At 41.3% G+C, this 12783-nt stretch overlaps 1 protein-coding gene across 16 annotated transcripts in view; it reads right to left on the bottom strand.

The window, feature by feature from the left end:
• The window catches only part of PICALM (phosphatidylinositol binding clathrin assembly protein), a 96978-nt gene extending 89234 nt beyond the window's left edge, over nt 1–7744 (bottom strand). For 15 of the 16 annotated variants that reach the window (XM_081153096.1, XM_081153106.1, XM_081153104.1 and 12 more), the window contains exon 1: nt 6507–6644. In XM_081153096.1, the coding sequence (XP_081009222.1) occupies nt 6507–6636 (130 nt within the window). In that variant the 5' untranslated portion in view covers nt 6637–6644. Of the gene's footprint in view, nt 1–6506; nt 6645–7662 lie in introns of those variants that run through there. The other variant, XM_081153097.1, reaches the window with a different exon arrangement.
• Nucleotides 7745–12783: the final 5039 nt, after the last annotated feature.

Below are 12783 nucleotides of genomic sequence, written 5' to 3'. Positions count from 1 at the left end.
ATCCCATTTCCAAGTCACACAGAACATTCTTTCCAATATACTTCATGTATGACATAATCAAAGGATTATGCCACATCTCTTGCTCAAAGTCCTCCAATGGTTGGGTCACTGTTACTCATCAAGTCAAACCCAACATTACTCTGAGTTTAAAGGACATCTTAAAACTAGTTCCTCTCTGATAGTCCTTTTCTCCCCTCTTATACACACTCTTAGAGTTTCATTTTTTTAGTTTCAGAACTTTTACAATGTTAAAAACTGAGGACCCCAAAGAACTTTGGTTATGTGGTTTTTATCTATCTATATTTACTGTTAGAAATTAAAACAATGAAAATTTAAAATATGTATTAATTCATTTTTAATAACTCATATGGTAACATTTTCCATGAAAAATAACTATATTTTCCAAAACCAAAATTTAGAACACCTGCATAACTCTTAACTACCTAGTTCAACAGGAAACAGTTTGATTCTCCTATCAGCTACTACATTCAATCTGTTGCAATATCAGACATCACAAAGCCCCTGGAAAACACCACTGTACACTCGTGAAAGAATGAAAATGGAAAAGAAAATAATGTCTTAGTATACAATTATAGCTTTGACCTCACAAATATACTGAAAGACTCCCAGGAGTCCCAGAACCACACTTTAAGAACCAAAGCCATGAATAAATGAATATGGTTTATTCATTTCCTGGAATAGAAAAGCATTATGTAAGAAGTCACACAGAGATAAAAGCACAGACCTGATGCTAGACTACCTCGGTTCAAATCCCAGTTCTCCTCTTCCTGGCTGCATGACCTTGGACAAATTAGTAAAATGGTGATAATAAAATCTCTCTAAGTTATTGAAAGAAATAAGCAAGTTAATAAATGTAAACTGTTTAGTATGGTGAGTGCCCAGCACAAAATAAGCACAAGTATTTGTTAAATAGATATAAACTCAATCTAAGCATAAACACAAGGCCTAGCTGTATTTCTACTACATTCTAATATAACGAGAAATCCTTAATATTCTGATAACCTGGCAAATTACAACTCTGAACATATTTAATACAAAGGTTTAGGTTCATCAAAATTCCTGTTTAAAGGAATATCATTAGTAAAATCCAATTGCCCAAAAACTATTTGCCATGAAAAGAACCATATACACGATAAATATACAAAATTCTAAAAAGTCAAATCCAAAATTTCAAATCTCTAGAGAAATGTATAAAGCAGTTTAACTGGGAACATACTGAGACAGAACACAAAGTAACGGAAATGCCACTTCAGCCACCAAAAAGAACAGGAAGAGCAAATACTAAGCCTTCACTTTGAAAATCTAACCCTACTCCTTGGTAGGGCTCTAACTTCTTGCCAAGAAGCCTTTAGGTTTATTTTTCTTCTTTGATTTTAAGAGAGAAATTATAGAATTAAACACATTGGAACAGACTAAAAAAGAACAGAAGCAACTTTCTATGCATTATGGTGAACTTTCACATTAAACATCTAAATGGTAATCAGGGTCAAAATAAACAATTTTATTTAAATTAAAGCAATTCTGACAATTAATTTAAATGGATTATTTCTAACAATGTACTTTAAAATATATATATATCTTTATTGATTTCAGAGAGAGGAAGGGAGAGGGAGCGAGACAGAAACATCAGTGATGAGAGAGTCAATGACTGGCTGCAGCCCGCAACCTGGGCATGTGCCCTGACCAGGAATCAAACCCTGATCGCCTGGATCCTAGGTCAACGCTCAACCACTGAGCCATGCCCAGCTGTGCAACAATAATGTACTTTTAAAATATCTAATTAAATACTTTATACAAGTGATTCACAAATCTAATGAGAGAAAAGCCAAGTCATGTAATATGAAGCTTCATTTCTCACCCCGCACTCTAAATTAAATTCAAAGACACCTTTAAAAATTATTCAGATATCTAAAATATATAGTAAACATAAAAAGCATTGCTATAAGGATAAAAAGTAAATGTGTAAAGCCTAATAGTATTTCTTTAAAACAGTCCACCAGTGAAGCCTAAGAAGATATTTTAGAATTTGCTAATTACAAATAAGGCAGCTATCAAAATGGCTATAGATCAAGTTCTCTTTGGAGTTTCTCTTTTAAAATGCATACTATTCAGAAACGTAATTAGATATATAAAGGAGGAAAAAAACTTCACTTTTATGGAGTTCTACTATATACCTCAGGCATTTGACATTTGTCATTTAACATGGTCAAATCTTATCATTACCACTTTTAATTATTCCATTACCATTTTCTGTATTTCAGAGCTACTGAAGACTGACTGCCCTGACCAGTGTGGCTTCGTGGTTAGAGCATCAGACAATGCACTGAAGGCTCTCAGGTTAGATTCCAGGTCAAGGGCACATACCTTATACCTCAGTTGTGGGTTCTCTAGGTTGTGTGTCTCTCTCTAACATCGATGTTTGTCTCTCTCTCTTCCCCTCCCCCTCTACTCTCTCTGAAAAAGCAATGGAAAAAATATCCTCAGTTGAGGATTAACAACAACAAAAAGACTAAGTGACAGAATAGGTCAAGTAATAAAAAATGAAAATATAAATTATATGGTTAATTCTTATGGGAAAGAACAGTAAGCCCATACATTAACTATAAAATAACTGTCTGTAAAACAAGATCCATTCGGAAAGCCCTAGTTACTTTTTTTCTAAACAAGAGACACCTTGGGACAGATCTTCCTCACATTCATCTTCTTGCAAATCATCCATTACCAGATTCTTTCTTGACAATATGCAAACCAAGTACCCATTGGATGTCCTTAAGACATTAAAAATCAACACATCTGCTTAAAACAGTAATCATTTTGAGTACATTTCAATATCTTATATACATTTTCAATGGTTATACAAACCACTAACTTAAATACAAATTCACCTTCTACGTATTCAAAAGATTCACAAATTCTTACTTTTAAGTTTCCACAATTAAAATCGGATAGGTCTAGATCCACACAAATACCCACACTGTATCTACCACATAGATGTGCTTATAATAGATACTTAGTAAGAATATGATCTTGATTTTGTTGTAGAGAACGTAAGGCAGATGGCAGTTGGAATATAGTGTCCCTGGAAATTAACTGGGAAAAATAAGGATAAAAAAGTGAAGTCATTATAGCTGTTAACATAAATGTTACATTCCAGTGAAACCTGTCAAAATGTAAATGCCCAAGGACAGCAAATTAAACAAATATAAAGAAAAGTATTCATATCAAAAAACAAGACTAAAGATTGTTAAATCAGTTAAGAATGTTTTTTTAATTAAGAATTTATAAATTTAAAAATTGTGTTTGTCTTTACTTCAATCATTATTGATGTTTTAAGCATTCTATACCTTCTTTAAATGGAGTTAGAGACTCCTCTCCATAATAGGTTTTGTCTCTCCCATAGCTGAGAGGGTTAAATTGAAGTCCTTTAAATTTATGTTTGAAATCTTAGGGGTTGCTATTCTTCTACCTTGATTATGGAAGGCTACGAGACGCCTGGAATTAAATGCAAATCATGTCCATTATGTTTCAAGTTTGACAATTCTAGTCACACTAGAGACACTAGCTAACACTATTATCTATTGATGTCTATAAGCAAAGCAAAAGATCTTTCCTAAATAAGTAAATAATGTAAAATGAATTAAGCCATAATTCATGGGTTTTAATAATCACTTCCTAATATGGAAAGACTCAGGGAAACAGAAACCATATCCACACTCCAAAGGCTTATAGGGGGGAAAAGTCCTAATTACATTTTTGTTAAATATTAACATTTAAAAAATGAAATTGTTGGGAAACATAAACAAATCATTTTCATTAGGTTCAACTAAGTAGGCAATAGTTTGGGGGCACATTACAAGAGAACTAAGCCTTCACTAGAAAGAAAACTTCCTAAAAGCGGAAAAATTATCTGTACATGTAAGGCTAAAATTCATGGTGTCAAGACCCAGGCCTACCTGTGAAAACCTTTCCAATTTTCTCAAAGTACATTAAAGTGTGTATGGACGGTGTTTAAGAAAAAAACACTCATTGGTCAGACTATACTTAAATTTATTTCATTAGTGAGAACTGGTTAGAAATGCATTTCAACCAATAAAGGGAAAATTGTATCATTTTATTTTAAAAACCTCACTGAAAAGAAATAGAGTAGGGTCTCCTTAATTATACAATTTGCTTTAAAAATCAAACATTACCAGGAATAATCAAGTTCTAAATAAGATAAGTGGGAGTTTATAAACACAAGTGGTGGTAGAGAAAAGGGACTACAAACATGAGAGTACCATCCACACTTAATCCCAGTTAGCATCTGCAGTAGCTTCTATTACAAGAGAAAAGGTTAACACTCATAAAACCCCAAGTAAATAACCCCATCCTAACTTTACCTAGCCTATTTTCTGACCTTTTTGGCAATGTGTTAAAAAAAACCCCACAACCTGCTAAATCTGAAGACAAAAACATTTATAAGGACTTTGAAAAGCTGTATCTATCCTTGTTATAATTTATCATTTTGAAGTGAGGGAAGAGGTCAATAGCTCACAGTTCCAATCAGTTTCTTCACTTGCCCCCATCAACAAAAATTAAAATAAAAACAACAAAAGAACACAGTGTTAGGGCAAACCATAAGGTTGAGTAGAGCAAGCCAAGTAGTCATTTCAAGGGAAATAAACAGTAAAAATGTCTACTCCAAAGATCAGATAATCCAAAAAAAAATCACATATAGTTTTTATGCATTTTAAATAATTTTTGTTTATTAAAATGTCACCATTTAAATATATTTTGCATTCCCTACGCAGGCAAGGGCAGATAGTTAAAAAGCAGCCTGCACGAGTCGTGCATCAGAGCGAAGAACCCAGCAATGAAAATACATATTTTTTAACTTTTCCAGCAAAGGAACCAGTCACAATGAATAATGGTTTGTTCTAGCAGTACTTCATGAGCAAAGTATCTTGGAAGAATTCACATTTTGAATTTTTTTTTTTTTTTTTTTTTAAGGTCAAGCCTTACAGCCAAAGTCCAAATGAGAAATCAAAACAGAACTCCTGTCACAGTGTTATTTCCTTTCAGAACATGCTCACTCTTGCTTCGATCAGTAAAGCAAAGTAACTTTCGTGCAGGATGAAGTCAGACTAATGTGTCCAGTAGACTTCTAAAAGAGGAACTTATTGTTGTACCAATTTCCCTATTTTTCCCTGAAAAGTTTCAGGTCAAAGCTCCATGGAGTCAAAGCTTGAGTAATCCACTGAGCTTTGTACCTTGAGGTAAAGGAGTGGAAAGAAAAAGGAGGCTTTTACAGGTGGCTTCCAGGTTTGGAAAAAGTTGGGAGGAGTTAGGTCTAGTGGTTATATATGTTAGTAAATGGAGTAACATTACGCCGTACAAGAAAAGCTAGTCCCCCAAAAGATAACCAGCATAAATGAAAACGGAGTCCAAACTCAAGCATCACCTCACACCTTTCTCCAGTATTTAAACAGAAGTATGTTATTTGTAGCTTTCATTATTATTCCATTTCGAATTCCAGAAGCCTACGCTTCACAAGCCTCTAAATTCAAACTGCCAGGTTTGTTAACAGTTCCAAGAAATGATACAATGATATCAGTATCAGCAAACCCTTTTCCGTATCATTAGAACCAAAAAAAAGGTGGGGACTGGGGGCTTGCCTGACATTCATAACTCACTCCAGTCAAAAGCAGGCAAATACAACGATTAAACTCCACCAGAGGCTATTAAAAATGCCAAGTTTCCACAAAGCTTTCCCTAGACCAAACGGACTCTCCCTTTACTTCCACTCCAACGCAGAAAGTAATCTGGGGTAAAAGTCGGGTATTGAGTATGATATTTAACATAAAAGGGAGACGAAGGAACTTAACTGGAACTACAGAGGCAAAGAAACGTAACCCAAAGGTGGGTCGCAACGGTGGAAGAGCACCCCAGGAAGGGACAGGACGAGAGGCCAGGGGGGCAACGGAAGTGGGAATCCCTTCAAGGGAGGCAGCCCCCGGGTGGCGGAGAAAAAGGGATCCGGGTTCACGCCACCGGGCGTTTACGGAAACCAGGAGAAGGCTGATGGGAAACAAAGGGGCAGTGAGACCCGGAGCAAGCGGGGAGCCGCTCAGGAGAGGGAGACCAGGCGGCACGGGACGGGTGGGATGAAAGAGCAGGAGGCTGCAGTACACGGAGGGAGCGGGGAGGTGAGGCCAGGTGGCGAGAGCAAGTGGGTCGGGTGTGATGCTGGGGTGCCGCGGCGTACCCGTCAGGGAAACGAGGGTCCCCGCGGCACCCGGAGGGGAGTGGCTTGTCAGGGATTTGTAGGCAGGGGACCGAAGCCGTGAAGGCAGGTGTGATGGAAGCAGAAAGAACACAGCTAGGGCGAGCTCAGCAGTCGCCGTGCCAGACAGGACGGCAGGGAGGGAAGAGGCAGCGAAACGGGGGTAAGAAAAGAGATGGGGGGAAAGACCCGGGTCGCGGGGGCAGCGGCCGGCTTCACTCACAGTCCAGGTGCTTTTTCTTGGGCCCCATGATCTCGTGGGTCGTGGCCTTGCATACTGTCTTGGATACGGCGGAGCCGGTGACACTGTGCTGGGCGGCGGTGATTCGGTCCGTCAAGCTCTGGCCGGACATCTCTGCGGCTCCTCCGCCACCCCTCCCTTTCCGCAGCCGGCGGGGACTGGGACCCCCAAGCGCCGGAGGGCCCCCACCCCCCACCGCACCCCCTACCCCCACCGGCTCCTGCTCAGCCCGCCGGCCTGGGGCGGGGCTCAAGGCCGCGCGCTGCCACCCAGCCCGGAAAGAAGCGGCTCGTGTCACCCGCGGGGTCAGGCACGGTGTCGGGCGCTCCCCTGCCCCCGCCTCAGCTCAGCCCACCCTTTCCCTGGTCAGCTGGAGCCGGGCAGGATAAGAGGGACAGGCAGCTGCAGGAAAATGGCGGCGCCAGGCTCCTCCTCGGAGCTTTCCGGGCTGCCCCGGGTCACGTGACCAGAGCACCGCCCCCTCCTCCTCCCGCCCCTTTTCCTTCTCTTTCCTTTTCAACGCCCCCCCTCCCTCGCTCAGCGAGGGAAGAGCGGGGCGGTGCCCGCACGTTACGTGATGGAACCCGCCCGGCGGGCGCAACAGGCGGCCTGCCCGAGGCCGGGGTGGGGGTGCGCGGCCGGCCGCGTCACGTGACGCTCCCGGCTAACAGGTCGCGGGGGGCTGAGCCCGCAGGGTCACAGAGAGGGGGCGGGGCGCGGCTCCGGCGCGCGGGGGGCGGCTGCTCCGCTTTCCCACCCGGCTCCCGGGTTGTCCCGGAGGCTAGGGTTGAAACGGAGAGCTTGACAAAGAGGAGGTGCAGCTGCTTCCCAGCCCCCCGATTCCCCCCCCCCCGAGGAAGGAGCTGTCAGACTCCTGGCTCCCCGGGCTTCCCTGGCAGACTCGATAATATATTTAAGGACCAGCCTCCTGACCGAGGGGAAGGAAAAGGAGAGGCCCCCTCCCGAGCCCGCCCGCGGGCGCTCCCCATTGTGCGCGCTGGGCGGTCCCCCTGCGCGCCGCACGCGGAAGGCTTGGGGTTTTCCCCCCCCTTTTCTTGAGAGGCTTGGAAATGTCACCTGTTTTTGTCTCCCTTTGAAAGCTCCACCCGTTGCTGCCAGTCTAAATTTAGATACTAACCAGCCAGTATTCTTTCTCTAGGGCGTCGAACAGAACAGGAAATACAGTTTCCCTGGAATTTGAAAAAGGAAGTAGTAAGGTGATGTCAGCGGGCGATGGGCTCGACTCCCGCAGGCCGGTGATGCGAGTGAGCGCGGGGGGTCGGGCCGCGGAGGAGGCGGGGAGCGCGGGGGGTCGGGCCGCGGAGGAGGGGGGAGCGCGGGGGGTCGGGCCGCGGAGGAGGCGGGGAGCGTGGGGGGTCGGGCCGCGGAGGAGGCGAGGAGCGCGGGGGGTCGGGCCGCGGAGGAGGCGGGGAGCGCGGGGGTCGGGCCGCGGAGGAGGCGGGGAGCGCGGGGGTCGGGCCGCGGAGGAGGCGAGGAGCGCGGGGCGCAGAAGCCCGCTCGGCACCCAGACGCCTCGCCTCCTGCCGCCTCCCGGGCTTGGCCTTTCTTCCCTTTTCTCTGCCTAAACCAGACTTTCGGGGAAAGAAGACACTGACACTACCCTGTAGGCATTTTAAAGGAATTATCATATCCTGGGATTGTGTTCTCTGAGATCCAGATCTGTTAACAAAGCCTTTTCAAATGTTATTAGGGCCCCGCATTTAACCCAGGTTTTGGGATGTTTTGAAGTCTATATAATGTTAAATTACCACAACTGTCCTATGTAATCCTGCTAGTTTCAAATGAAATGCTAACATACTCAGAAAGTCTGTGTGCGCACACCATCTGCCAGCCAAATCTAAAATACTGCGCTTCAGTCTGCTGACTCTCAAAAGATGCAAAGCTAATAGTTAACGTTTTATGTATCCATATCACGAATTTTGTAGTATCCTCCCATTTCCATTCTCCCCGTTTTTGTTTTTTTTCTCTATGGCTGGTGAAATTCTGCAACACCATGCTTTTGCCAAGAACATACAGTTCTTAAACCGGCAGGCTTCGGCTTTGTCAAGCCAGTCCCAAATTTCACAAAACTGTAATGACTTCCTTCCACGCATCTGCAGTCCATCTGCGGTTTGGTGTCCAGTGTGCTGCCCTGTTTCTATCCGGCAGTGGAATTACCCTATTCTCAAGACGGGTCAGCCATCCTTGCTACGCTTCTGTGGATTCTACTGAATAAGTTACGATTGGACTGAGCCTCTATGCTGTGAAACCCCGGATGAGGTCATCATGAGCCTGAAGTTTAGCTATCAATATTTCATTCTTAGGGAACATGTTGGTTGAATGAATGAATGAAGTCACCCATTTGGAAACACCAAAGCTCTCATTTGATAACACCTGCCCACTTTTTCACATTTACGTCATATTCATCCCATAATTGTCTGGAGCGTTATCCTTATTTCAGTATTTTATTAATTATTTCACTGTATTTTGAAAAAATATGTATTGAACACCTACTACGTGTCAAGCATTGTTCTGGGTGCTGAATACTGTTCTAATGGTGAACCCATCAGTGCTTTGGGAACTAATCAACTCTTAACTTTGAACACCAACTCGAAGCCTATTTGTTTTCATTATACATGAACAGAACCAAAAACAGAAGGAAAAACTTGAATAGCACATGATACTTCTTAGATCCCCCAAATTAAAAAGTATCCTTCTCAAATTAAAATAGAGAGGTGTAGGTTTTAGGGGGGAACAACAGGTGTGGTTTTTTTTTTAATGCCTTCTATGTGCCAGGAACACTACATACATAAAGTTTTTTCATTTAATTTTCTCATTACTATAACTCTAAAAGTATTATGCCTATTTAATATGAGGGGGAAAAATACGTTTTAGAAGTTAAGTCTTAGAAGTCCCAGGCAGACATTAAAGTGGCAGAAGCAAGATTTAAAAACTCGTTGTCTTTCTGTTACTTTACCTAGACCCTTTTGGCGAGAGTTGTACAACTGCCAATACAGGTTAAATTTATTCAACAAATATTTCTTGCCTGCATACTCTATGCTTGGCATTGCTAGATGCTAAAATATAATAATGTGTAGACAAACATGGTCTCTGCTCTCCAGTTCTTACAGTATTTTAATTGGGAACAGATGAGAAGAAAATATGCTGCACCTGAAGAAACTTGGTAATATCTGTGACTGAAAGGTAAGAAAGTGAGCAAGAAAAAGAATATGGAAGAGAGGGTTAACTAAAACTTGTATTCTTTATTACTTCACTCAAGCCCTTTCCCAAATCCAATGAGCCTACAGCTCCCTATTCCCACTCTTCTTAGACATTAGGGTTATCTGAATTATAATCTTTTGACACTCTGTTAGCTAAGCTAATATGAACACCTGGCAACCCTTTCCTCCCTCACCTTTCTATATTTATACTTCCTGATGATGCCACATCAGTTAAAGATCATAATCTTATATAACTTTACCAAAAGGTAAGGACATTTCCTTGCATGTAGCTGAGTTCTCTTGCCAGAACCTCAAAACAAGTTCTCCACTTCCAACTGTGGGATCCTTATTCAGGCTCTCAGTGTACATATTTGTGATAATAATATGTAATTTTGTTGATTACTTACCTCGTGTGCTAAGCACATTGCATGCATTATCTCAGTTAAACCCCAAAACGACTTCGTGGCCTTAAGTGGCAGAGATAGCTTTGTGTTCACCAGACTCTGTTCCCTTTTCTCTTGAGCACACAGACTGCATTTCCCAGCCCCCTTTGTAATTAATTGGGGTCATGTGACTGATTTCTGTCCAACAGAATGTGGACAGAAATTATGAAAGCTACTGAAAGCTGTGCCCCTAAAAACTCCTACACATGCTCCACATTCTCTTTTTTTTCCCCCCTGAATGGAGACTTCAAAGAATTTAGAGGAGTTCAAAACCACAAAATGGAAGAGCCCTGGGGCCCCAAATTAATCCTTGGAGGAATGCTACCCAGGAGAACTGAATGACCAGGAAAACCTGTGTTGAAATCGAATTGTTTTATTAAATTGTGCCCCTGAAATTAGCTGCATTGCCTAATACACTTCTTTTCTCTCCATTTTACTGATGAAGAAACTGAAGCTTAAGAAAAGTGTAGTGACTTGATTAAATTTGCTGAGCTATTAGGTGGGGGAGCTAGAATTAGATCTCAGATCTGTCTGACTTAGAGCCTAAATATACACTGCTTCACCTAGCATGCTGAAAAGACAACAATCAGGGTAACCTCCAAGTTCTCTCACATATATGAGGCTCTCTTACTCTCCTTAACTCACTCTTGCCACACTTTCCTTTCAGGTATATTAATTTTACAATTTCAACATATATTTGGACCTTTCATACATGTTTAGAGATGATGTGTAGATTAGTTGTTAAATATAATCCTTACCCTGAAAGGGAAGATTAACCAAATCTTGACGCTGAATCATCATCAAAAACTGTAATTATGAAGCAGAATAAAAGTAGGATACCTGAGCTATTGAGATATCTGGCGTCCATTCTTTTCTGTAACCTATGGAGGCTGAATCAATTAAATCAAGTATTAGAACTTGCAACATTGAACTTTAAGATCAAAATTTTAATGTTAATGTTAAAATTAGGATACTGAATTTTGACAAGAAATATCAGTAAAATGGAGATTTATTAATTCATTTGAAGCAATGGGAGAAGTACCAGATCTGGAGCTAGTTTCACTTAGGTTCAAAATTCTATGCAAGTTATTCAGATTCCTCATATTTAAAACAGGGATAATATCTTACAATTTATTGTCAGTATTAAAATAATGTACATGAAAAACTAGTACAATACTTGACACACAGTTGTCAATAAATAAAATCAGTCAACAAACATTTACTCAGAATTTACTATGGGCAAAGCACTCTGATAGATTGTCAGGATACAGAGATCAGTTAGACAAAATATTAACAATGTATTAAGCAATATGATCAAGGTATGCATAGAGTACTGTAAGAACAGAAAAAAGACACCTTGTTCTTCTTGGAGGAATCAATGAAGATTTCTCAGGAGCAGTGACACATAAGCTGAGTCTTGAAGGATGATTAGGGAATGTGAGGAAGTCAGGGAGAAGTTATTCCAGGCGGAGGAAAACCATGTATGCAAAAGAAGCCATTTGAGAACTGCAGGTAGTGTTACATGGCTTACACAGTGTGTGTGAGGTTTTCATTCATTCATCCAATCAGCAAGTAGTTATTGAGCACCTATGAATGCTAAATAGTGGTCTACGTCCCGAAAATGTATCCGTGAACAAAATGGAAAAGTCTTCTGCCTTCTTGAATGGTGCCTCTATTCAAGTGGGGCATGTGACAAACAAAAAAATAAATAAATATGAAACAAATGCAGGAGTGATGAGTGCTATAAAGAAAAATTAAGCAGGGTAAAAGAATCAAGAATGACAGGGGAACAGGACTTTAAATTGGATGACTAGGAAAGCCTTTCTAAGGAGGTGGCACGCGATTTGAGTGGATTGTGGGAATCAGCCATGCAGATGTGGAAAGCTCATTTTGCATGAGGGAAACAAGAAACAGAATATCAGGCAGGAGCAAGGTTAACCTGTTCGCAGAGCACCAAGGCCAGTGTGGCGAGAGAAATGAGTGAAGAAGAGAAAGAGACTTTGGAGGTGATCTCAGAGATGTGGCTTTAAGGCACGTTGAGGAGTCTAGATAATATCCAGAGCTGGATGCCCCATGCGAACAGACAGCCCTCGATCCTTGGGACAAGCTGATGACTGCATGAAGCAGGCTCTTTCCAACCAAGACCCCACAGATTGCCGTGCTCTTTGTATGCATGTTTCTTGGCTTTGCTTCTTTTTCTTTTTGGCTATTTTCTTCCCCATCATCTGTGTTAAACTTCTAGGTTGTTAATGGACACCCTCGTCCTTTACTCATGGTATTCCCAAGACCTGAGTCCTTGACAATTACCAGATATAGGACTGGTCAGATCGAACAAACCCTACTCAAATTAAAGGGGGAAAAACTTGATTATATAAGGAAGATCTAAATAGATCATGTCAAATGCTTTCATGATCCATTGTTTTATTTTTTTTTATTTTTTTTTTTATTTTTTTAACAATTTAGCTTTTATTTGTTTATTTACATGGACTTTTAAAAATACAACATTTTTATTGTCATAAATACATATAACAAAATTTACTGTCTTTAACGATTTTTAAGTGTCCAGTTCAATGGTATGTGTTCAGATTTTTTATT

This window comes from Miniopterus schreibersii (assembly GCF_964146895.1).
Source record: "Miniopterus schreibersii genome assembly, chromosome: 12".
NCBI lineage: Eukaryota > Metazoa > Chordata > Mammalia > Chiroptera > Miniopteridae > Miniopterus > Miniopterus schreibersii.
This window is presented reverse-complemented; position numbering and strand designations above follow the sequence as displayed.